Below are 27,652 nucleotides of genomic sequence, written 5' to 3' on the forward strand. Positions count from 1 at the left end.
CTTGAAAAACAACAACACAAGTTAACAGCATTGAATAGAAGACAGGTGTAGTTATTAGATTATTATGTTTAACTCTTAACCTAGTTAACTGGATTATATTAAGGTTTTTCAGATTCTGTACATAGGCTTTGACTTGACTGTTGAGATTCAAGAATTGAGTTAGCTGTATTCACGAATCATGGAAAATAAATACTGTATCGGTATTTCGGATGGAGTTAATGGGATATCACTTATCATGGCAACTGTAAACATTTTATTTGCAAAGTATAATTTACAAAACTGGTACTTGTCTCTGAAATAGTTTAAATGATTTTGCAGATTGTGAAGTTTAATTGAATAATTGTTATCATACATAACAGGGCTTGCACTAACTTGACTAAGTGGTGTACGGTCGTATATAACGCCCGATAATTGTTTCCATATGCCTATAACAAAACCCCATGACGTCCATTGTACTTCCTAAAAATTGGCCATACTCCTAAAATAGCAACTGGTGAAGTAAGCTGTCGATTAAAATAACGCTTCAATCAACACTGCTCTCTGCAGACTCAATGTGTTTTGCACATGTCTCGATCAGTCTTAACTCTGCCTCCTTTCCAATACAATCGGCGCAGGCTCACAGTAGACACTTGTGTTTTGATGAATTTTAGCAGACAACGATCTTAATACGTTCGCTGTTCACGATTAGGCGGACCGTGCTTAATTAAAGTAAGTGCTTGTTTTGATGAATTTTAGGAGACAACGATCTTAATACGTACGCTGTTCACGATTAGACGGACCGTGCTTAATTAAAGTAAGTGCTTGTTTATTGTCAAGATGTTTTGATAATAATAGCGTATGAATGTCGGCAAAGAAGTTGAGACCCCATCCTTGACCCTGTTTAACCAAAAGTTGTTAATTGTTATAACAGTTAGTAGGCCTGCACCATTGTTTTAATTAAGAACATTGCAACCTGTTTGTTATGAAGTTGTTTACCCTCAGGACTTCAGTTTTAAAAAGCGACCTGTTTGTAACTTGTAAAATTGTTTTAATTGACAGATATAAATTTGACAAAAATATTGAACTTGTACCACTTATCATACGTGTTCAAAATGTGGCACTGATGCTTGCCGATTTTGGCATTCCACTTTCGACGAAACATAAATTAGAAAATGAATCTAATCAGAAAACAAACAAAAAACAAAGCAATTGAAACACCAAAGTCCCTTTTTTTCAGACGACTTGGTTAAAGCAGTTTGACTGGTTGGAAATAAACGAAGAGAACAAACGCATGTTTTTCAAAATCTGCCATGCAACAGGGTTGCAAAATTCATTTACCAAGGATGGAGCTGGAACTTGTTATATTAAATTACCCAGTAATGATGTTGATCTTTATATCTATATATAAATGAAAAGATTGCATAAAGCAATGCGTAAAAAAATGTTTCCACTTACATTGCCAAAAAAAATCGTGTGGAACCGTCGCCGTAACTTTTTTGTTGAACTTTAATTTACCTTTACTAGTTATTTTCCACTAAACATTTTATTTCCATGACAAATCTATATCACATAATTTCTTTGTATTTCTTAGTTGGCACAATAATAATTTTGATAAAATAATCCAGTTTTACAAATTTTATAAAAAACTAAATTTTTCGCAGTAAACTTGACTTCTATTGGGTCAAAAAGTTAAGGATTGGCACAAAAATGGATGGGAAGAGTTTGTGATCATTTACACAGTTGACACTCCTTTAACATCACCATTTAAGTTGTTTGGACTTCCTACATTTCTGATTGGGACTTCAATAAGTAAATAGCAGGATGTCAGGACTTCCAAAATTCATTTTTAGTGCAAGCCCTGTACATAAGGACATTTGTTAATTTTTTTTTTTTATGTTTGAAATAGTCAAGTCCCTTATATTTAGCGAAGCCTAATTTTGATCACTTTGTTTACATTAATAACACAGCTCATGTGATGATATCAAACGCTTGCGCTCTGAGTATTTTGTTTCACTAACATAACTACACTTGAAAATAAATACAGACATAAATAACGTAAAGAAAAAACAAGTTTAATTGCATTTCTGAAATTCAAAATCTTACTTCAACTGAAATAATCCAAATGTATCCCTCTTTCATTCAATGTTTTCTGTCCTCTACATTAAATGTCCACATAAACTGCAAAGTGAGACAGACGGCTGCGATAGTGTTAATACACCACTTGATTTTTTTATTAATTTTAATGAAAACTCTTTTAATTTTTCCTGACTCTCAAAAAAATGGTGCATGGAACAATCTGTGCGCTCATATATGCCAAAATTTGAACAAATTGCGAACGTTTGTGTTTTTGCAATTCTTGAGCACTTTATGCGTCAATGTTGCTCAAAAGAAGATTGACCAATAAAAAAGAAACTTGTTAAACTGTAAATTGAATTTAAGTTCTCTTTCTTTTCATTACTGTTTCAGTTTGTATAAATATGTTCCTTAAATTGAATTTTTATGCCCTCCTTCGAAGAAGAGGGGGTATATTGCTTTTCTCATGTCGGTCTGTCGGTTGATCGGTCTGTCGGTCCGTCCACCAGGTGGTTGTCAGACGATAACTCAAGAACGCTTGGGCCTAGGATCATGAAACTTCATAGGTACATTGATCATGACTCGCAGATGACCCCTATTGATTTTGAGGTCACTAAGTCAAAGGTCAAGGTCACGGTGACCAGAAATAGTAAAATGGTTTTTGAATGATCACTCAAGAACGCATACGCCTAGGATCATGAAACTTCATGGGTAGATTGATCATGACTTGCAGATGACCCCTATTGATTTTGAGGTCACTAGGTTAAAGGTCAAGGTCACGGTGACCCGAAATAGTAAAATGGTTTTCGGATGATAACTCTAGAACGCATACGCCTAGGATCATGAAACTTCATAGGTAGATTGATCATGACTTGCAGATGACCCCTATTGATTTTGAGGTCACAAGGTCAAAGGTCAAGCTCACGGTGACCCGAAATAGTAAAATGATTTTTGGATGATAACTCAAGAACGCTTTTGCCTAGGATCATGACACTTCAGAGGTACATTGATCGTGACCCGCAGATGACCCTAATTGACTTTCAGGTCACTAGGTCAAAGGTCAAGGTCACAGTGACAAAAATCGTATTCACACAATGGCTGTTACTACAACGGACAGCCCATATGGAGAGCATGCATGTTTTACAAACAGCCCTTGTTTAAGTTTTGTTGGCGTTATACCTATTGCAATCAAGTACTCTCGCTTTCGGATGTGTCATCTCCATAACAGGTACATGTAAACAAGCTTGTAGTGGTTGTTATTTGCGGGTTTGTATGGAACTATCGGCTTAGTGTGGTTAAACAGACTGTAAATAGCCAATTTTGGCATGGATATAATGGGAATAAAATCAATCTTTAAAGGTAAATTGTTTATTGCGACATTGTTTGCATTAATTCAGAAATTATTTTACTCGTTTCCTTAACCACTCGATACACGGTAATAGAAGGATAAAAATATTGTACTTTTTAGCTCATCTATTTTTTGAAAAAAAATTATGAGCTATTGTCATCACCTTGGCGTCGGCGTTGGCGTTGGCGTTGGCGTTGGCGTTGGCGTTGGCGTCGGCGTCCGGTTAAGTTTTGCGTTTAGGTCCACTTTTCTCAGAAAGTATCAATGCTATTGCATTCAAACTTGGTACACTTACTTACTATCATGAGGGGACTGGGCAGGCAAAGTTAGATAACTCTGGCGTGCATTTTGACAGAATTATGTGCCCTTTTTATACTTAAAAAATTGAAAATTTTGGTTAAGTTTTGCGTTTAGGTCCACTTTTCTCAGTAAGTATCAATGCTATTGCATTCAAACTTGGTACATTTACTTACTATCATGAGGGGACTGGGCAGGCAAAGTTAGATAACTCTGGCATGCATTTTGACAGAATTATGTGCCCTTTTTATACTTAGAAAATTGACAATTTTGGTTAAGTTTTGTGTTTAGGTCCATTTTATTCCTTAAGCATCAAAGCTATTGCTTTCATACTTGCAACACTTACTAACTATCATAAGGGGACTGTGCAGGCAAAGTAATGTAACTCTGACTGGCATTTTGACAGAATTATGTGCCCTTTTTATACTTAGAAAATTGAAAATTTGATTAAGTTTTGTGTTTAGGTCCACTTTATTCCTACAGTATCAAAGCTATTGCTTTCATACTTGCAAGATTTATGAACTATCATAAGGGGACGGTGCAGGCAAAGTTATGTAACTCTGACTGGCATTTGGACGGAATTATGGGCCCTTTATACTTAGAAAATTGAAAATTTGGTTAAGATTTATGTTTTGGTCCACTTTACCCCTAAAGTATCATAGATATTGCTTTCATACTTGGAACACTCACAAACTATCATAAGGGTACAGTAAAAGGACAAGTTGCATAACTCTGGTTGTCATTGTTACGGAATTATGGCCCTTTTTTGACTTAGTAACTTTTAATATATGGTTAAATTTTGTGTTTCGATCCACTCGAAGTATCAAGGCTATTGCTTTCAAACTTCAAATACTTACATGCTATCATGAGGTTACTGTACCTGGCAACTTGAATTTTACTTTGACCTTTGAATGACCTTGACTCTCAAGGTCAAATTATTAAATTTTGCTAAAATTGCCATAACTTCTTTATTTATGATTAGATTTGATTGATACTTTGATGAAACTACTCTTACCTGACATACCACAATAGACTTCACCCAAACCATCCCCCGTGCCCTCCCCCCCCTCCCCCGTGCCCTCCCCCCCCCCCCTAATTTTTTTTTTTTTTTTTTTTTTTTTTTTTAAAGATCATCTCACAAATGACCACCACACCCTCACACTATACCCCCCCCTACCCCCCCACCCCACCCCCCCCCCCAAATTATTTTTTTGATTTTTTTTTTTTTTTTTTTTTTAGATCAACTCACAAATTATCACCACACCCTCACACTATACCCCCCCCCCCCCCCCCCCCCCATTTTTTTTAAAAACGGTTATGTTTGAAATACCGTCCAACCATCGCACCCAAACCCCCCCCCCCCCCCACCCCCCCCCCCCCCCCCCGATTTTTTTTTTTTTTTTTTTTCGCTTTTTTGGAAGATAATGTAATAAATGTCCACAACCCCACACTATACACCCCTCTTCACTCCACTCGTCCCTCCTTTGTGATTGAAAATGAGAGTCCCTTCACCTTTAAAAAGAAAATAGATGAGCGGTCTGCACCCGCAAGGCGGTGCTCTTGTTATGTCATAGTAGTGGGGGACATATTGTTTTTGCCCTGTCTGTTGGTTGGTTGGTTGGTCTGTCTGTTTGCGCCAACTTTAACATTTTGCAATAACTTTTGCTATATTGAAGATAGCAACTTCATATTTGGCATGCATGTGTATCTCATGAAGCTGCACATTTTGAGTGGTGAAAGGTCAAGGTCAAGGTCATCCTTCAAGGTCAGAGGTCAAATATAGGTGGCCAAAATCGCTCATTTTATGAATACTTTTGCAATATTGAAGATAGCAACTTGATATTTGGCATGCATGTGTATCTCATGGAGCTGCACATTTTGAGTGGTGAAAGGTCAAGGTCATCCTTCAAGGTCAGAGGTCAAATATATGTTGCCCAAATTGCTGATTTTATTAATACTTTTGCAATATTGAAGATAGCAACTTGATATTTAACATGCATGTGTATCTCATGGAGCTGCTCATTTTGAGTGGTGAAAGGTCAAGGTCAAGTATATGGGTCAAAATTGCGCATGTAATGTCACCTCTGCAATATTGAAGCTAGCAATTTTATATTTGAAATGCGTGTGTATCTCAAGGAGCTGCACATTTTGAGTAGTGAAGGGTCAAGGTCATCCTACAAGGTCAAACATCATATAGGGGGACATTGTGTTTCTCAAACACATCTTGTTAATTATTATACAAACCATTCACAAATAATTTAAATATTATTGTTTGAAAAGAAAAGTTCTGGAGAAAAAAATCTATTTTATCGGCATGCATGTCTTTTTCTTGTAAATGACTTGTCCATTTCATTATTTTTTTATTGAATAGATCAAATGTCTATGCAGTTTATGTTAAAAATGTTAAAATCTAGGACATCTTTTATATAATCCGGCAAATCGCTTTCCACTTGAATACAGCAGCTTTAGTCAAATTTACCATAGAGCGTTTTCTTGGTTTGTCTGCTGTTTTTTTTTAGTTTTATAAAGAACAGGTTATACGCAGAACATTTTCTTTGTTTGTTTGTTTTATTAAGTTGTATGGAGAAAATATAACAGCCAAATACAAATTTCACAAATGTATTGATATTTAGTAATTGACTTATTTTGTACATCTGACTTCATTTTTATACAAGTTTTTGGGGTATGGTTATTAAATTATATTGAATTTACAGCCAGAATGGACAGCAGCACCAAGGACAAAAGTGAAAGGTCTTCTTGCTATGGAAATCATCTACATGTACCTACCACTGACTTTACTGACCTGCTCAGATTCCTGTATGAATATCAATGGCTCTACGATTTCAAAGTGACAGAAATCTTCACAAGCTGTATTTGGAAGAAAATTCCTCCAGAGGTAGTGTTATACTATCTAATAGATAATTGTTAAAGTTTCTCATAAATTTATGTATTTGACAACATTCTTAAGTTAACCTTTTCCCACTCAAAAGCAATGTGAAAATGGCTATGTGCAAACAGCATCAAACCAGAACAGCCTGTGAGTAACTCACAGTCTGCTCAGGTCTTATGCTGTTTGCTACTCATCAGAATCTTAGGATTGGAAATGAAGCCTTTACAACTTGAATATATAAAGAAACAACTTAAATTTAATTAGATTTACTAAAGGACTTCAAATGTGTCAAAATACGTATCAAAGTGGTATTGGGGTACATCACAATAAAAAACCTAAACAGAGATTTGTGAATACTTTGGCCCCATCACAGTTCAAACTGATTATATACAAAGTCAAAGATTCCAGATTATCAATGAAACCTCACGGTATTCTAAATAGTTATATTTCGATATTAAACTCTTTATGTGTAGACACAAATTATAATATGCAAACACTTGGAATCCTCCAAATAATTCCATGGCTTCAAGGCTTATCAATCTCAAGTGATAAATACTCCTGTACAAGGTATTTTTAGAATTGGTCTAAATATTATTTCGCCCTCATTTGTATGTTGTTTTAAGCTCGGCTGTTTTTGGAGAAAACCCGAGGTATTGTCATAGCCAGCTCGTTGTCTGCTGTCTGCCATCGTTGTGCTAAAACCTTAACATTGGCTCTAAAATCAAAGTGCTTCCACCTACAACTTTGAAACTTCATATGTAGCTGTACCTTGATCAGTTCTACATGCCACACCCATTTTTTGGGGTAACAAGGTCAAAGGTCACGGTGACCAAACTGCACCCACTGCCTAGCGTTGGCACCTGCTATGCGGTGCTCTTGTTTTAATTTGAATCTGTGTTAATGTAGCAGGGTTCGGTATAAGGAGAACTTATACTGCCTTTCTATATGAGCTAGCTTTTATAGCGAAGTGGTAGAGTGTCTGCCTGATTTGGAACCGATAGCGGTTGGGGATTTTTCTAGTCTCATTTATAAGACGCGCAAAGAATTTAGAGATACTTTTTATATGGGCTAAATTCTTTGGAACAAATATTACCCATATAAAAAGTAGCTTAATATTTAAGAGCGTCAAAAATTTGGACTAGGGATTTTTCTGGATGGGTTACATTAACAAGTTTGAAAATTGTCCATAGGGAATTTTTTAAACAAGTATGCAGAGATCGGGATATTTTTTTCTCTGATGGGATTACTGCCCCATAGATGAAAAAAACAATGGGCAACTACAAAGTTTAATGGGCACTTAGCAAAATGAATGGGCACTTTCAAGATTTATTTCGGGTAAAAATTACAGACAATAGGAAAATCAGCGTCAGTAAAATTGCGACCTCATCATATGTATTTCCCATTCTGTGATGCAACTATATTGTTTAATATATTAATTATATTAAACAAACCCGATATTATAGTAGATTGAAATATAAATACCTTGCAATCTGATAATTATACTATAAATAATCCAATAAAACACTGCAGTTATTTACAATATATGTGTTTAGGAATTTTGTAAACACAGGCGTCCATAGTTAGGAACTGTTCAGAAAGTTTGTAAATCGGAACTTTTTGGTATATCTCAGAAAATCATTGATAAATGTATTTGTTGTTTCAAAGCTTAGGGCTGAGTAATTTCGGCAAAGCAAAACCCAACTTGCGTAAAACACTTGCTCAGTTAACCGTTAAACTCCACCTCCGTTCCCTGCAAAAGATTAAAAGGCGAAGCTATGCATTGAGGAACAAACACACAATTTGTTCAGCATGTTGATTGCTAGACAAAGGAAGCCAATATTGTCGATGAGAAATTTGTCGCTTTATTGCTCAAGCAGACCGGATGCAGCTTTCCTTTGATGACTTCAAACTGTTTATTCGCACAAGAGTGCAAAGTTTTGGAAGACTTTAACTGACTTGTTGTTTACGATTCCAGAAAAAAAGACTAGCTAGCATTAAACTTTGGATTAAATTATCAAAATAAAGCAAAAGCGAAGTTGAAAAATATTATTTAATTAATTTGCGTCAGTTCAGACTTTTTACGTTGTAAATCAACGAGTTCTCATGACAACAACAACTTAAACAAATATTACCTCAGCGACGCGGGGATCGATCTACCTTGATTTTTTCATGAAAGATCTCATAAGTCGAGTAAGAGCAAACAAATAATTTGTGTTGAAGAGTAGTTTATCTTATATAAGATTTATGTAAGGGGATCGCATTGTGTAATGGTGCGCATCAAATTACGGAAATGATGTGCAGTTTTTCGTTTGAATAGGAAAAGAACGCACTGCGCACCTTTATCCCAGTCTCTGATATGTCATAAATTTGTACAGGCGCACAGCTGTGATTGTCCACATAGATCACTAAATTGTGCAACACGCTTTTAAATAACCTAATAGTTTTGTTGACCACTTTTACTTCAGTTTCATATTAGATTATTCTCATTACAGTGGATGACAACATTTGTAAGCCTTTCTCAGGAGGAGTTAAGAGCAATGCCAGATGGTCAATATCAGGTACAAGTCTTGCCTTGCTCTGGGTGTGGTCCCATATCAGCCTTTGGACCCCACCATGCCATAGTTTTGAAATTTGATCTCATTACATTATTATACAGGAAATTGTATTTGAAGTTTAAATAAATAAATTATATGTTCAAATTGAAACTATTTATACTAATTATATCTAGACAATGTTCTAAATTCAAGTGCATGTTATAGGAAATTTAAACATATATTACACTTGATTTATTATATAAAAAAAATTATATATAATTTTATAGGAAATTGTGTATTCTTGAATCCGAAAGTTAAGCTTAATTTAATTAACGTTCATTTTATTGATGTACATTTTCCCACATTTTAATGTACATTAAGTCAATGACGTAACATCCGTTTTATCATGATGAAGGCGTAAGCTGAAACGTTGATAAAAAAAGGAAAGAAAAATATGTGTTTTTGTTGGATTTATCATACTTCATGCTTTATTAAAAGTTTTCTACAGGGATAATATGACTGATGGTGCTTAAGTGCTCTTTTGATGAATAACCTTCCTGTTCTTTTAAAATCCTTGTTTGGGGAATGTAATAGAATTGTACCCTTTTTGACATATTTAAATTAAACACAAGTTAATGCATTTTCATGTCAGCTTTATTGTAATGTTTCAGGAATCATGGCCTGAGTCATTGAAATTCTTCATCAAAACCAGTCAGAAGTATTCTTTGAGTCGCGATATGAACCAGCAGCGCTTTAAAATAAATAAAACATGTAAACAAGGACAAGATTGTGAATGTTCCCCTTACAAACATGTTCCCCCAGTTCATAACACCACAAGGTTTCCTTCTCTGCAAAAAGAACACCGGTTTACGCCCTTAAGTGACAGTACACAATGTTCTGTCATGCCTGGTAGTGCACATTTTACACCAACAGTTGTCCAAGAACAGTTGTCTACCCTGAAGACATTGTCTCATCTGGATGACAAGGCACAGTTATCTCCCCTACATGTCTCACAACAGTTGCCTTCCTTGGATATCACTCAACAGATGTCTTACTTAAATGTCAGTGCAGATTTGTTTCCCCTGGAGTTTGTCACACATTTCTCTCCCTTGGACCCCAGTGACATTGACCCATCCATTAGGAGAGGAATGTCTGCCAAGAAGCTTCATGAAGTATGTAACATGAGCAGCCTGGTTGCTAGGATAGCAGAACTGGCAGGAAGTGATGTCATAGTGGATATTGGAGCTGGATTGGTAAGAGTCAAACTTTGAAGTATGTTTGTTACATCTTTAAATCAGAAAAACAAGGTGAAATAGTAGAAAGACTGTGTTACTACTCTGGAGTCCACATGTATGGCCCAATCTTGATTAAATTTGTATTAATGTTTATACCGATATTATCTAGTCCGAATGTGGATCTGGGTCACACGCTAAATCTTGATGAAACTTGGTCAGAATGTTTATGTTCACAATATACTAGTATTATAATAGCCGTTTCCTAACTTAAAGGTTGAGGCAAGATATTAATGTCAACAGTCAAATTGGCATTAAGACAGGGTCAGACAGTTGTTGTTTCAACATATAAAGATCTTGTTTGAAGGAGGATTTGGCATTCTGCAATTTAAGTGTTAATTTTATATAGTCATATATTTTCATGACCTAATGAAACTGTCAACCATGTTGACATTAGTTAATTAGTTGAAATAAAGTGTTGTAAAATAATTATCTTCTAGTATTATCACAGCGCTGAAGGCACTGAAGTTTTTCGTTTAAGAAATAATCGACGGGTAACCGTTGGTTATTGCGGTAATGACCAACGGTATGGAGTTCCGATGCGTAGGAATTAAACCATGTGGGCGTAGCCTGAGTGGTTTGATAACAAGCATCGGAACGACATACTGTTGGTTATAACCACAATAACCAATGCTTACACGTAGATTAATTCGTGTCTAGCACGATTTCTTGAATAAGTTATCCAGGAGTTAACGGTTATGAATGAGAATTATATTAACCGAATGTCCTCCAATTTTCTGCGAAAACGCGACGTCACCACAACAATCAAAATCAAATGACGTCGTCTTTATTCATAAACAGTGTGCGGACAATCAAAGTGATGTCATACTTATATCTGTTGGTATATCGGGGTAATAACCCACGGTAGTTTTCCTTCTTTGTATATAGAAAACAAGTCATGTGCCGTGGTAGAATATTGCATAATCTTAGAAGCAACTCAGTTTAAAAAAATTATGTTATAGCTTTTTATATTGCAAGTTTGAAATAAACACAACCCATTCAAATTTATAAAGAGTGTGTCTTAAAGCACAGGTTGAGATGTGTGTGCACTGTTTATCCTCATATTTATGTTCTAGAGATAACTTAGACAAAATAACAACAATATGTCTCTTTTTTTTACAATCGGTTGCTGCACTGGCAACCATATTTAGAATTTGTGATGCCTTGCTAAGGAATAACAAGCCTATAGTCATGTACATGTTGTGTTATGTGTATCTATTACTTTATCTATTTTCTTAAAATTATTGAGCAACAATTTTGCCCACATGACAGACTTTAAATGCAGCTTTAAGCCCTGTTTTCCCTGAAAGCAGCCAATATGTACAGATTTCAATGATAAACTGGCAAATGTTGTCGCACAAGCTGTTATAAACACAAGACTGGCCAATATGTCCCACAAGCTCTTAAACCAGTTGTTTACATACAGGCTGTCTGCTGCAATTAACCATTGGTGAAGTAAAACCAGGAAGTGGTTATCGTTACTAGCGTAGTTAACAGCAGACTGACGACTGACTTCCAGTTATCTTTCCTAGCGTGGCTAAAGCAGACTGATTTGCAAAACTGCATCACTAAATTAGTTGTGAGTTAACGCTCTCAACTAAAAATTATAATGTTACATTCCAGTTTATGCTACTTCATGGTGACCGTAATGTTTGTCTATATTTTGAAATGAAGTGATATACATTATTATTATAATTATTGAATTTGAAAAAAAGTTTGCTCCAACTTATTTCAACCGCCTAACTTTAGTTTACTTAAGGGTCATCATGGCCCTTGTTACTGAAACTTGCAGGACTGTTGCAACGAAATTAAATTCAACAACTTTGTTCTAAATCAAGAAGTTAAGCCAAGGGTTATGGGACCTTCTTGTTTAATTTAACAAATATTTCAAATCTAAAGTTCTCAATAATTGTGTTTTTCTTATTAACAAATTATTAACTTAATGAAGTCTGTCTATAATGACAAATGATTGGTGACTGTTTTCTGACAGGGTTACCTAGGCCAGGTGTTACACCACAACTATGGACTACCAGTACTTGGGGTTGAAGGTCAGGGGAACCATACAGCAGGGGCTGAAATAAGGGCCACCCATACAGGTAACTAAATTGTTAACCAGATAACTGGGGGTTGAAGATCAGGGGAACCATACAGCAGGGGCTGAATTAAGGGCCACACATACAGGTAACTAAATTGTTAGATAACTGGGGGTTGACGGTCAGGGGAACCATACAGCAGGGGCTGAATTAAGGGCCACACATACAGGTAACTAAATTGTTAAAAGATAACTGGGGGTTGAAGGTCAGGTGAACCATATAGCAGGGGCTGAATTAAGGGCCACTCATACAGGTAACTAAATTGTTAACAGATAACTGGGGGTTGAAGGTCAGGGGAACCATACAGCAGGGGCTGAATTAAGGGCCACACATACAGGTAACTAAATTGTTAATCAGATAACTGGGGGTTGAAGGTCAGGGGAACCATACAGCAGGGGCTGAATTAAGGGCCACACATACAGGTAACTAAATTGTTAACCAGATAACTGGGGGTTGAAGGTCAGGGGAACCATACAACTGGGGTTTGAGCAACTGATTTAAGGACCACACACTTAGGATACTATATTGTATAATGCTGGTGTCAGAGGTTTCCTAAACCCCTTTGCATCGTAAGTATATTCATGGTTCTTTTTAACTATTCATGCTAATTACTGGTGAAAAATAGTGGAACAAAAAAGAAATTGTTGTAAAAACAATTAAAGGGGGTGTATATTCTCATAAATAAAAATTATAAGTTCATCTTGATTTATACTTGAAAAAAATGATTAAAACAAGTTTACAAACCTTATTTGTCTTGCTAATACATGTATTTCAATCTCAGACTGTTAAAAGCCTTAAATAAATTTCAACACTGTCTGTAAATGATTATATTAATATTCCCTGTCTTATCTACAAATGAGGAAACATGTTTTGGGTATTTCCAACCCAATATTACTGACACGGACATTTGCTGGTCCCTAGCTCTAATATTAAGATAGAAAAAATCATATTGTAGTAAAGACTGAACATATGGAAAATCTAAATAACTGTAGAAAAAAACACACTGTTAAAGTGTCCTCTTAAAATCATCTTTAAAAAAATCTTAAATAGTACTTGGTGAATCTGTTATACATCAGAAGAAAACATTTAGAGACATAGGGGGTTTAACTGGTCGACAGTGTTCAAAATGTTAATAATCAGTAAGAAGTTCCCAAGTGTGATGTTCACATATGAGGATTTCTTGTACACCTGTTGTATGCGCTTAACCTTTTTGTGTCAGCTATATTAGTTTCTTGCAACACAGAATATCTTAACAAATGCTATTAAAATATTTTTTAAATAATTATGTCCCCCACCCACTATAGTGGGGGACATATTGTTTTTGCCCTGTCTGTCGGTCTGTACATTTGTACGTTGGTCTGTTTGCTCCAACTTTAACATTTGCAATAACTTTTTCAATATTCAAGAAATCAACTTGATATTTGGCATGCATGTGTATCTCATGGAGCTGCACATTTTGAGCGGTGAAAGGTCAAGGTCATCTTTCAAGGTCAGAGGTCAAATATATGTGGCCAAAATCGCTCATTTTATTAATACTTTTGCAATATTGAAGATAGCAACTTCATATTTGGCATGCATGTGTATCTCATGAAGCCGCACATTTTGAGTGGTGAAAGGTCAAGGTTATCCTTTAAGGTTAGAGGTCAAATATATGTGGCCAAAATCGCTCATTTTATGAATACTTTGGCAATATTGAAGATACCAACTTGATATTTGGCATGCATGTGTATCTCATGGAGCCGCACATTTTGAGTGGTGAAAGGTCAAGGTCATCCTTCAAGATCAAAGGTCAAACAAAAAACAAAAAATTCAAAGTGACGCAGAAGGGGACATAGTGTTTCTGACAAACACATTTCTTGTTTTTATTATGAAAACAAAACACAAAACATTTTTTATATAAGTCCAATATAGTACTCTATTTCGGTTTTTAGGGTAGGTCAGGCAACTTTTAATGCACACCATTGTGTATACCTTGATATTTTAGCAGTGACTGTGTTTCATTTCAGATTCCTGTCCATTTCTACACAATACTACATGCAGGATAACTCGGGATGAACAGTCACTCAAAGAGTTGTCTTCCTTGGTGTCCGACTGGTTCACAAATCTGCCTTCCCTGGCATGTACACATATGACTGGTTTGCAGTGTGGCAGAAATCAAATGGAACGTCCAGATGATAAGCATTCAGTTAGGCGCGATGAAGAAAGGAATATTGTTGAGTGCCCTATAACAAGTTCTAAAAAGCGTTCAGTTAATAGCTGTTATAATGCAAGCACAAAAACTGCTGGGACATATGAAACACTTTTTGATAGAACAAATCAGCTCACTCAAAATACAAATCAAAGATGTATGGCAGCTTTCAACACAGACATGGCAGCTTTCAACACAGACATGGCAGCTTTCAACACGGACTGTAAGCTGGGACAGAAGAGTTCAAATTACATATCAGAGGCAAAAATAAAGTTAACAGAAAATCCTGGTGAAAATTGTGAACATAAACATTTTAATTGCAATGAAAAATGTGAAAAACCAAACAGTAATACTTTTGAGAGTTATAATAATCGATCATATGATTGCTGCAACCATGGTAAAAGTCAAATAGAGGGCAGCAGTTTCTGTCATCACAGTAACAGGCAGCTTAGAGTTTGCATGATCGGGTTACATTGCTGTGGGGATCTCACGCCGACCATTCTGCGATATTTTGTGAGGACTGACTGGATTACTTCCCTTTGTTGTGTGAGCTGCTGCTACCATAGGATGGAATACTCTGGTATGTTTATGGGGAATGTTTGTTTTACCCCCCATGGAACTGTTGAATATTGGGAGTCACACTGTTGGTCCGTTTGAAGGAGGTTAGGTGGTTTTTATCCCCCGCCATAGGTGGAGAGATATTGTTTTGGCGTTGTCCGTCCATCCTTCTTTCCGTCTGTCCTGAGCCATATCTTGGAAGTGCTTTGGCGGATTTCATTGAAACATGGTATGAGTATATATATGGATAAGAGGATGATGCACACCAAATGGCATTGTACACCATCTGTTAATAACAGAGTTATGGCCCTTTGTATCTTGAAAAAAGGCTTTTTAATATAAGCCAAGAGCTATATAGCCATTAACACATGAGCCAGAGCCATGAAACTTGCCATAGTTGTTCTCAATCATCTGGGGATGCTTGAGATTCAACCCATAATCCTAGGGGTTAAAGCCAAGGTAACACATTAAGGTCAGAGGTCACAAATTCGATTAATTATTTCCTATTTAGCCATTCCTTTACTATGCATCAAGGGATTCTGTAATAACTGTCCACAATTGTTCTCCATTATCTAGCTGCGTGTCAAATATAAGATCCAGGTTGCTAGGGTCATGGTCAAAGTCACAAAAGTCAAAATCACACATTTTGATTAAATATGCCTTATTTGGTAAGGATTCTACCATACTAAAATGGATTCTCAAAATGTCCTGATGTAATTGTTCTCAATTACCAGGCACAACCCTTCACTTATCCACTTATAAACAAAATTTATTTAACGGGGGAGGGGGGGGGGGGTATCAATTCGACGAATTTGCTTGTTCTACATAAAAGTGGTATACGTTTTTGGATCAAAATAAAAATAGTTTATTGAAACTTCACATGTTTTTGTGATTAAATAAAGATGTGTACAGTACTTTGTTCCTCCCCACTTAGTCAGTGAGTGATCTATACATGTCTGACACATAAGCATAGATGTCACAAGGATGTAGGGGTACTAGTCACGTATTATTGTGGCTTTTTTTCATACTTATTATGTTCCCCCAGAAAAGTAGAGAAGGGGATATATGTTTCACTATGGTCGTCTGTTTGTCAATAAAAACAATGTGTGAAGATATGCTCCTAAGACATACAACATTTAAATTAGCAAGCATTGTTTCTTACGATATGAAATTGTGCATGAGCAATTTTTATTTTCTTATTTTATAAATTGCTTTACTTATGAACATGTTTGGAATCAGTATATCTGTTTCATTATTATTTCTTCTTGCCATTAAATAATGACATTTGACAAGCTCTAGTTTGTATGCTCCCCAAAAATTTTCGGAGAGCATAGTTGCCAGTTTGTCCTTCCTTTCTTCCGTCACACTTTTGTTACAGTTTCTCATAGCGCCTTCAATATTTTACCGATCTCTTACATATTTGGCATGTATGTGTATCTCATGAAGCTGCACATTTTGGTGAAAGGTCAAGCTCATCCTTCAAGGTCAATTTGTAAGTAAAAAAATACAATCCAAGGGAAGTAATAAGCTATAAAAGGGAGATAATTTCTAAACCTGCAAAATGATATATTGAAATTGTACACATAGATCGACAAAGCACATCATCGGGGAGCATCCATCAGTTTCACTGTTATTCTTGTTTTCTGGACGTTGACTCCAAAAGTAAATAGTTCAAAGTGTGTGTGTGCGTGTGTGTGCTTATTTTTCTCAATTTTTTTGGTTGTCTATTACAAAAGAAAAAAACAATGTTTTTATGTATGACATGTTCTGCTGTCTTTGCAATTTGTCTCAGTACATATTTCTTTTAAAAGCATTTCATCAGGGTTGGAATTATTTTTTTCATTTCTGGAATAAACTCTGTTGTATCATGATGCGAACAAATAAGACATAAGGAAATAAGTCTACATTCTTGGGGATTGCAGAAGCAGATAAGTGCATCTCTAACTTTCCTATGAGCGATACCCTAGGCAGACAACTCCGGGCATTCCAACAAAATCATCCAGAGTTTAGATTGTCTCCCTTTGCAATGAGACTGGCTGCACAGGAAACAAGGTGGTAAAACCAATGTGACAAGTCGTACATATTTAATTTTTAACTAGGTTTTCCAAAGGAAAAAACTGGTAATTAGATTCGCGAATGCGTTCGGGCTGGCTGGTGGGCGGGCGGAACAAGCTTGTCCGGGCCATTACTATGTCTTTCATTGCCATATTTTAAAATCATTTGGCACATTTGTTCACCATTATTGGACGGTGTGTCACACAAAAGAATTACGTTTATATCTCCAAGGTCAAGGTCATACTTTGAGTTAAAAGGTCAAAAATGGCCATAAATGCGCTTGTCCGGGCCATAACTATGTCATTTATTGTCAGATTTTAACATCATTTGGCACATTTGTTCACCATCATTTGACGGTGTGTCGTGCAAAAGAATTACGTCGATATCTCCAAGGTCAAGGTCACACTTTGAGTTCCAATTTCAAAAATGGCCATAAATGAGCTTGTACGGGCCATAACTATGTCATTCATTGTCAGATTTTAAAATCATTTGGCACATTTGTTCGCCATCATTTGACCATCATTTGACGGTGTGGCGCTCACAAGAATTATGTAGATATCTACAAGGTTAAGGTCGCCACAACTAAAAATAGATTGATTTTGAAACAAGTGGGTAACTGTGATGAACAATCATTAGCAATGCACATTTTGAGTTGTAGTTGTTTCCCTTTATCAGACTTTTTTCATTGAAAACCTGGTTTTGTGAAATTTTGTCCCTTGTTGAAGTTTGTTTTAACTTAAGAAATAAAGTTTAACATTGAGAAATCAAGTGTTATCATTTAATTGAGAAGAAAAGCACTGTATGATTGAAGAAAATACGTCTTTGTGATTGAAAAAAAAACAGGTAGTTATATCGGATAACTCATGAAGTTTCTTGTTAAAATGAGTAATAGTACTTGATGTACTCTAAACACTTCAAAGTTTCTCCTTATAATGGCTAGTATAAGTGGATATATCCCATGAGCTTCAAAGTATGGCCATCTTATATTGTGTAGTAGTTTATATACCCCTTAACTTTAAAGTAGCATAAACAATATTACCTTCCCAGGATTCGAAGCTGGGGCCTCTGGAAGCAAAAGCTTATACCGTACCATGCGGCCAGACATTTGTTAATTATTTGTAGCAAGTTATAAACATTATTATCAAGTATTTTCCAGATTATGTAGGAAAATTATGTAGGAACACACACTCTATTATTTTTATGCTCCCCTTCGAAGAAGAGGGGGTATATTGTTTTGCTCATGTCGGTCCGTCCGTATGTACGTCCGTATGTCTGTCCACCAGATGGTTTCCGGATGATTACTCAAGAACGCTAAGGCCTAGGATCATGATACTTGATAGGTCAATTGATCATGACTTGTATATGAGCTCTATTGATTTTCAGGTCACTAGGTCAAAGGTCAAGGTCACGGTGACCCAAAATAGTATAATGCTTTCTGGATGATAACTCAAGAACACTTATGCCTAGAATCATGAAACTTCATAGGTACACATGTACATGTAAATTGAACATGGCTGGCAGATGACCCGAAATTGTCAAATGGTTTCCGGATGATAACTGAAAAACGCTTATGCCTAGGATCATGAAACTTGATAGGTAGATTGATCATGACTCGCAGATGACCCCTAATGATTTTCAGGTCTCTAGGTCAAAGGTCAAGGTCACAGTGACAAAAAACATATTCACACAATTGCTGTCACTACAACGGAGAGCCCATATGGGGGGCATGCATGTTTTACAAACAGCCCTTGTACTGATATAGATTTTACAGTAATTAACCAATACTTTTGACATGTTTTTAGTCAAAAGTATTGAAGTTTTATTTTGCTTTTCTGAATCTATAATAATGACAATGCTTTAGAAAATCATCATTTTTCAAAACTGTGAAATAGTCCCCATTAAAGCCCTACATAAAACAAGAACAAGTTGTTCATTGATTAATAATGTCTAACTGTTGTTTATTACATACTGTATGCCACCAGGTCTAGATGGCAACATCAGAGTTCGGAAGATCATAATGTCCACACCAGGAACGTGGCATACAGAGCTATACTGGAGACCTGCTTACAAACAGGTATACATGTAACTAGAAACGTGGCATACAGAGCTATACTGGAGATCTGCTTACAAACAGGTAACTAGGAACGTGGCATACAAAACTATACTTGAGCTTTGCTTACATACAGGTAATTAGGAACGTGGCATTTAGAGCTATACTTGAGATTTGCTTACATACAGGTAACTAGGAACATGGCATACAGAGCTATACTGGAGATCTGCTCAGAAACGGGTAACTAGTAACGTGGCATACAGAGCTATACTTGAGCTTTGCTTACATATAAGTAACTAGGAACGTGGCATACAGAGCTATACTGGAGATCTGCTTACAAACAGGTAACTAGGCGCGTGGCATACAGAGCTATACTTGAGCTTTGCTTACATACAGGTAACTAGGAATGTGGCATTTAGAGCTCTACTGGAGATCTGCTTAGAAACAGGTAACTAGAAACGTGGCATACAGAGCTATACTGGAGATCTGCTTAGAAACAGGTAACTAGGAACGTGGCATACAGAGCTATACTGGAGATCTACTTAGAAACAGGTAACTAGGAACATGGCATACAGAGCTATACTAGAGATCTGCTTAGAAACAGGTAACTAGGAACATGGCATACAGAGCTATACTGGAGATTTGCTTAGCAACAGGTAACTAGGAATGTGGCATACAGAGCTATACTGGAGACCTGCTTACAAACACGTAACTGTGATGTGTGTGTTTGTGATAAGGGGAGTGATTGAGGAATGTGCAACACCTAGATCTAGACCACTTTGGTATAATGGGTATGGTGTAATGCTACTGATTCCCACTTATGGAGCATTGTGGAGATGTTGTCTTAAGAAATCTGTCATAGCTCTGTCCTGGATATGAACAGTTTTGCAATAAGCCGTAAAGGCTTCCAATTCAAGCCAGCGTACGGCAATTGGTTTGAATTAAAACTAGATCAGATTAAAGATTGAATTTTGCAACTAATTCAGATTTCTTTGCGCCATCCTGGAAGGCACAATTGTGTGAAACAAATATTTCATACTCGCTTAATACAAAACTGTAGTTTAAGAATGCAATCATTAATGATGTTAGTTTCATAAGTTTGAACAGCATATTCTCTTGAAATGAGTGACATTTAATATGACCACGTTATTTCGTTTTGAAGGAGACTACAGTTTATCCAAGACAACCCGGAAGTTGGTACCACGTTCAAGCTACGAGTGCATTGAAAGTTACTCAACATCTGTTTTTAAACACATTGTGTTACCACAGTCAGGTATGTCTGAGAGCTGGAATTGTAGTACCAAATATTCTTGATAACACAAGTTTAAATCGTTGTATTGAAGTCCTTTAATCTGTGTCCTGTTTTTAGCTCACCTGAGCGATAGCTAGAGGTGAGCTATTGTGATCACTCAGTGTCCGGCGTCCGTCCGTCCGTCTGTCTGTAAACAATTTGTAAACATCTTCTTCTACTAAACCATTCAGCCAATTTCAACTAAATTTCATGTGGAGCATCCCTAGGTCATGGGACAAAAGAATTGTTAAAAACAATTTGATCACATAACCAAGATGGCCATCATGACCATATATGGTAAAAACCTTAACAAATCTTCTTGTCAGAAACCGCACATCAGATTTTCAAAAAAATTCACAGGATGACCTTTGAAGGCTACCCTGAAAAAGTTGTTCAAAGAAATTTGATTCGTCAAAAAACATGGCCGCAGGAGCTCGTTGAACTTTGCATGTTTATTCGTTTTTGCCTATTTTGTGAAAACTTTAAAAAATCTTCCACATTTTTTGTCCGATCCTTTCCAAATTTGCACAGTGTCTTTATATCAATGAGGACACGAACCCTACAAAAAATGAGCATTATTAGTCCATGAAGTACATAATTACCTCCTCTTGAATTGAGAAAATGGTGTTTATGCAATAAAGTCCAAATTTTTCATCCAATTCTTTCCAAACTTGTAAGGATTTAGCATGGTTCAAACAAGGGAAACAACTACGGTTTATGCATGTTCTTTTTATTACAGATTTGCCTCCCTTTAATTCATTCAAAATCTCATTTTACAGCAGAGATTCCAAATCTGACCTGTAAATGAGCCCCATATTTACTGCCAGTGCTAGGTTACCTTTTCCCATTTGATCATTCTTAAGTATTGGTCTTGTAATGCTTTTACTGCTTCTGCTACTGCTACTACTACTACTACTACTACTACTACTACTACTACTAATACTACTACTACTACTACTACTACTACTACTACAACTACTACTACTACTACTACTTCTACTACTACAACTACTACTACTACTTCTACTACTACTACCACTACTACTACTACTACTACTACTACTACTACTACTACTTCTACTACTACTACTACTACTACTACTACTACTACTACTACTACTACTACTACTACTACTACTACTACTACTACTACTACTACTACTACCACCACCACCACCACCACCACCACCACCACCACCACCACCACCACCACCACCACCACCACCACCACCACTTCTACTTCTACTACTACTACTACTACTACTACTACTTCTACTACTACTACTACTACTACTTCTACTACTACTACTACTACTACTACTACTACTACTACTTCTACAACTACTATTACTACTACTTCTACTACTACTACTACTACTACTACTACTACTACTACTACTACTACTACTACTACTACTACTACTACTACTACTACTACACCACCACCACCACCACCACCACCATTCACAATGACAAAAAACGTATTCACACAATGGCTGCTACTACAACTTATAGCCCATATAGGGGGGCATGCATGTTTTACAAACAGCCCTTGTTTCTATGGGATTTTAACCACAACTGTTCATGTTTATCTCCTACACATATTTTTAGGTCACCTGTCATGAAGTGACACGGTGAGCTTATGTGATCGTGTGATGTCTGGCGTCCGTTGTGCGTGCCTGCGTGTGTCCGTCCGTCAACAATTTGTTTGTGTAGACAGTAGAGGTCACAGTTTGCATCCAATCTTGATGAAATTTGGTCAAAATGTTTATCTTGATGAAATCCGGTTTGGGATTGTATTTGGGTCATCTGGGTTCAAAAACAAGGTCACTAGGTCAAATAATAGAACAACCTTCTGTAGACAATAGAGGTCACAGTTTTCATCCAATCTTTATGAAATTTGGTCAGAATGTTTATCTTGATGAAATCTGGGTTGGGATTTTATTTGGGTCATCTGGGGTCAAAAACTAGGTCACTAGGTCAAATCATAGAAAAACCTTGTGTAGACATTAGAGATCACAGTTTTCATCCAACATTTATGAAATTTGGTCAGAATTCTTGATGAAATCTGGGTGGGATTGTATTTGAGTCATCTGGGGTAAAAATCTAGGTCAAATAAATAGAAAAACCGTGTGTTGACAATAGAGGTCACAGTTTTCATCCAATATTTATGAACTGTGGTCAGAATGTTTATCTTGATGAAATCTGGATTGGGATTGTATTTGGGTCATCTAGAGTCAGGAACTAGGTCACTAGGTCAAATCATAGAAAAACATTGTGTAGACAATAGAGGTCATAGTTTTCATCTGATCTTAATGAGTCAGGTGAGCGATTCAGGGCCATCATGGCCCTCTTGTAATATATTTCTATGAAGCTCTTGAACTACAATTTATTGCAGTGTTGACTTAAATTAGTAACTAGAAATGGCGCGGCAGAGGCCGACACGTATCCCCACGCCGAATGTTTGACCTAGGTGTGCCCCAGGGTTGGTAATGGGGCCATGCATAGCTGAGATTGACCGTATTGTCATAAGAGAAGTTGATCATCAATTAGAAGTGAATTGGTGTAGAAATGAAGAAGTTATAGTAAAAGGCAATTTTGGGTGGGTGTGACATATGTGGGCAGGGCGCCCCAGGGTTGGTAATTGTGCATGCATAGTTGAGATTGACCGTATTGTCATAAGAGAGGTTCAGTATCAGTTTGAAGTGAATCGGTGTAGAAATGAAGAAATTATAGTAAAAGGCAATTTTGATGGGTGTGGTCTATGTGGGCGGGGTGCCCCAGGTTTGGTAATGGGGCCATACATACGGTAGTCGAGATTGACTGTATTGTCATAAGAGAAGTTCAATATCAATTTGAAGTGAATCGGTGTAGAAATGAAGAAATTATAGTAAAGGCAATTTTGGGTGGGTGTGGTCTATGTGGGCGGGGCCCCAGGGTTGGTTATGGGGCCATGCGTAGTTGAGATTGACCCTAATGTCATAAGAGAAGTTCAGTATCAATTTAAAGTGAATCCGTGTAGAAATGAAAAAATTATAGTAAATGGAATTTTTTGGTGGGTGTGGCCTATGTGGGCGGGCGCCCCAGGGTTGGGATTGGGGCCATGCATAGTTGTGATTGACCCTAATGTCATAACAAAAGTTCAGTATCAATTTGAAGTGAATCTGTGTAGAAATGAAAAAATTATAGTAAATGGAAATTTTTGGTGGGTGTGGCCTATGTGGGCGGGGCGCCCCAGGGTTGGGAATGGGGCCATGCATGGTTGAGATTGACCGTATTGTCATAAGAGAGGTCCAGTATCAATTTGAAGTGAATCGGTGTAGAAATAAAGAAGTAAATGTAAAATAACCTAAAAAAATGAGTGATAATTTCTGACGCGGCCCCACCCCAACCGCTTTAACTTTTGACCCAGGGGTCAGATCAAAATTCGAAATAGTGCAGGGTCGCACAGATGCTCATAGCTACCATGTGTGTAAGTTTCAAGGTTCTAGTGCTTTTAGTGTAGGAGGAGATAGTGGCCAGGACGGACGGACAGACAGACAGACGGACGGACAGCGGAGATAACCACAATATCCCCACCTTTTTTTCAAAAAGCTTGGGGATAAATACTACTTAGTGGTTAAATCGTTTGAAACAAAAATGAATGATTAAACTTAGGTCTGAAATATTCACTTAAATACAACCTGTTTTTAAATTTACATTGAAAGCTTTGTTACTTGCAGTTCAGTTCTTGACGTTAACCTCTGATTGTTTAGACTTTTGAGTGAGGGAAATCTTTAAATAAATGATCAGTTATTGAAATCTTATTCTTTCATAAAGAATTGTGTTGTAACAAGGCAAGGTTGTTAATATGTATATTGTTAGGCTCTGTAATAACGAAAAGTGTATGGCTCCAGTCCTAAGCAGAATAATGTTATCACCTACAAAATGTTATGAATATTTCTCGTAGTTTCAATGATGTTTATATATCAATAAACAAACGCAGTATTTTTATGCCCCGGGTAGGCGGGCATATAGTGATCGGACTGTCCGTCTGTCGGTCTTTCCGTCACACTTTGCGTTGAGGTTTTGAAAAATGCTCATAACTTTTATGTCCCTTGAGATGTCGCCTTCATATTTGTTATGCATGTGTATATGGACAAGGCCTTTCCATACACACAACAATTTTGACCCCTGTGACCTTGACGTTGAACTTAGGGTCCGCATTTAGGTTTTGAAATCTGCGTTTAGGTTTCGAAAAATGCTCATTACTTCTATGTCCCTTGAGATATAACCTTCATATTTGGTTCATGTGTATATGGACAAGGCCTTTCCATACGCACACACATATTGACCCCTGTGACCTTGACCTTGAACTTAGCGTCCGTGTTTAGGTTTCAAATTGTGCGTTTAGGTTTCGAAAAAAGCTCATAACTTCTATCAAGCGTTTATAGGGGGCATAAGTCATCCTATGGTGACAGCTCTTGTTATATCTACCTTTTAAATTATGTTGTATTCCACCTTTAGATTATGTAATGTTTCTTCACTCAATCCATTACGATTCTTTCTAGATGCCAATCTTCCTTTGCTTGGAACTTATAACTTTGTCGACTTTCTTAATGGACAGAATATATTGCTCTGGGCAAATTGGTGTTAATCTGTTCCCATAAATTCTATTTTGTTGTTTGCATGTTTACAGTGTCCCTTCAGGATGATGCACAGAAGTTCAAGGAAACAATGGTTACACTCCATGACAACTTTATGCAGTACTTCTGTCTGATTGAACCTATCACGGTAAGCCTCGGTATACAATTCATAGTGCAAATATGCCTGATTCCATGTATAAGTAAATATGCCGGATACCACTAATGTGTAAATATACCTGCTATCACATATTTGGATTCATAAAGAATTCATAGAAAATGATGCTTCACTTTGTGAAAAAGTGATTATCAAGTAAAAATAAAATATAAAAACTGTTAGAAAAAACAGACACACGTAATAAAATAGTCTTTCATCTCAACAGTAATAAAAACATCCTGGATTTTACCTATTCCTAAAATAGTACTGCTTATGCAGTTCTTGCTTGGTTTAACACGTTACTGTTTGGGAAATATTAAAAGGCATATGCTCAATGAGGTTCAAAATATTCAATGAAATCACAATGTGGTATTTATTGAAAACATTCAAAGACGTGTGTTTGCTATTTAATGATTTCAATACACTTTCACAGTGACCGCCCTGAGAAGGTATTTAAGAAACTATTATGTTACGCAAAGAGATATCCTATGTTGTGGATGTCAGCAAATGTTATTGATTTCAAAATTGTGAAGTATCGCTATGGTGTATTTTAGTTGTTTTACTTTTTACAGGCGCTACAGTTTCTACTACAACCTGTGCTGGAATCCCTGGTCTACGTCGACAGGCAGATCTGCTTGGCTGAGAACGGTTGCCATGGAAACATAGTTATCGTGTTTGACGAGTTCATTTCGCCGAGGAACATTGCTCTCATTGCTATAAAACCAGATGGACACTAAACAAAAACCTCTTAGATACTAGTATATTGATTGCATCGACATAATATTATGGTGTAGACTTGTTGGTCTGACACTTGTCTTCAAATAAACAATAATTGCAACCTTAATCATACAAGTTACTTTTCCGAACTATATCCAATCTTACTGGTATGCAAGGAATTGGTTAACTAAACTATTGAAGCAATATTTACATTCACCCAGACACTTTTAATTTACTGTAAGTTCTACTTTGTATCCAATCTGTAAAAGCTATGAACAGCGTTTGGTAATTAGTTAAATATATCAGAGATACTATTAAAGATACTATTTAATGTAGCATATTGACTAACGCGCACAATTTTGATTTAAAGATTGTTGCATATGTCAGTCAACCTCTGTATAATTGTGACTTTACCACGTTATGTACAAATCTAGTGTGTGTTTTTTAATCGGGCCTACTAGCTCTGTCGTTTGAACGCTGGACCACATAGTCGGGGATTGCGTTCTCGATTCACAACCCAATGTTTTGTTATTGTTTTTGTAATTATTTATACGGCCATTTTATCTACAAATAAATATATGACCAAAACCTCCAAGGAATGTGCTTACGAAAATGCCCATACATGTACACCATACGCTTTTGTCTTCACCTAGGAACGGGCAATACAAACCATAAAGAAACTGTCACTAGGCAAGAATGATCACCGCATGCACAAACATAAAAACAAATTTTGCAAATGCTTTGACCTTTGTAATTTACATTGAAGAGATTAAACGAGAATATTAATTCAATTTATTGCGATTATAATTCCTCAAAGGCTAAATTATCCCCGTAACAACAGAAAGACAATGAAGCACATTCAGAACCTAGCATCATGTGATATTTCTGGCAACTTCTCCACACATTCTGTATCGATGTCCCTTACATCAGAATGGGTTCAAGATTACATATCACAAAGAACAATGTCAACGCGGCAAAATTGATTCAAAACTTAAATAGATTAATATACATAATTTACAACTTTTAGTTTCTTACTGCTAAAAATTACGCCGCACAGGTTATGCTTAAGATTTCAGTGTAGTACCCAGAAATGCAATAATCTATGAAATATTTATCTGTATTTTATAAAATTGAAATGTTGAAATGCAGTTGTCTTTATTCATGTCAATGATATGCAGTGTAGAAATTATTATCTTCATTTACGGTAACATAATTTCGCCCATTATCCAAACCACGGTATATTTCGTTGTAACTGCTTTATTATAACATGCAAGATTAGGGTGACACAATTTCTTGATCATAAAAAATAAGTAAAATCTAACGACACATACAGTGACGCCACTTTGAAATCCACAAGATAGCAATCATAAGCTAAGATACCGGATAAATAAGCAATGACCGCGTTCTTTTCCATAATTCTTCCAAGGAATATGTTCTTGTAAAGGACTTTTGGCAACAAATGATTATACATGTACTTTACAATAAAACAATTATCAACCAAAGGCATC

General features: G+C 36.5%; 1 protein-coding gene across 4 annotated transcripts; it reads left to right on the forward strand.

Moving 5' to 3' along the window:
* Positions 1 to 4: 4 nt before the first annotated feature.
* Positions 5 to 26,271, forward strand: LOC127869377 (uncharacterized). Of its 4 annotated transcripts, none has more exons than XM_052411894.1 (12): positions 5 to 47; positions 6,412 to 6,593; positions 9,080 to 9,145; positions 9,793 to 10,374; positions 12,404 to 12,461; positions 12,796 to 12,843; positions 14,513 to 15,274; positions 17,175 to 17,304; positions 19,290 to 19,381; positions 20,520 to 20,630; positions 25,327 to 25,421; positions 26,000 to 26,271. In XM_052411894.1, the coding sequence occupies exons 2-12, from the start codon at positions 6,417 to 6,419 to the stop codon at positions 26,162 to 26,164; spliced, it is 2,286 nt and encodes a 761-aa protein (XP_052267854.1). In that variant the 5' UTR covers positions 5 to 47; positions 6,412 to 6,416; the 3' UTR covers positions 26,165 to 26,271. The 4 variants fall into 4 exon arrangements, with proteins under 4 accessions (XP_052267854.1, XP_052267855.1, XP_052267853.1 ...); XM_052411895.1 differs by lacking the exon at positions 12,796 to 12,843 and adding an exon at positions 12,881 to 12,928; XM_052411893.1 differs by lacking the exon at positions 12,796 to 12,843 and having other exon boundaries at positions 12,404 to 12,509.
* Positions 26,272 to 27,652: the final 1,381 nt, after the last annotated feature.

Source organism: Dreissena polymorpha, chromosome 2, assembly GCF_020536995.1.
Source record: "Dreissena polymorpha isolate Duluth1 chromosome 2, UMN_Dpol_1.0, whole genome shotgun sequence".
Classification (NCBI taxonomy): Eukaryota; Metazoa; Mollusca; class Bivalvia; order Myida; family Dreissenidae; genus Dreissena; species Dreissena polymorpha.

Excerpts from the sequence above, each read along its gene's own strand:
- LOC127869377 (XM_052411893.1), top strand. The coding sequence starts at position 6,417 with ATGGACAGCAGCACCAAGGACAAAAGTGAAAGGTCTTCTTGCTATGGA. Across the intron at positions 9,146-9,792 it reads TGCCAGATGGTCAATATCAG|GAATCATGGCCTGAGTCATT; the intron begins GTACAAGTCTTG and ends GTAATGTTTCAG. Across the intron at positions 12,510-14,512 it reads AATAAGGGCCACCCATACAG|ATTCCTGTCCATTTCTACAC; the intron begins GTAACTAAATTG and ends GTTTCATTTCAG.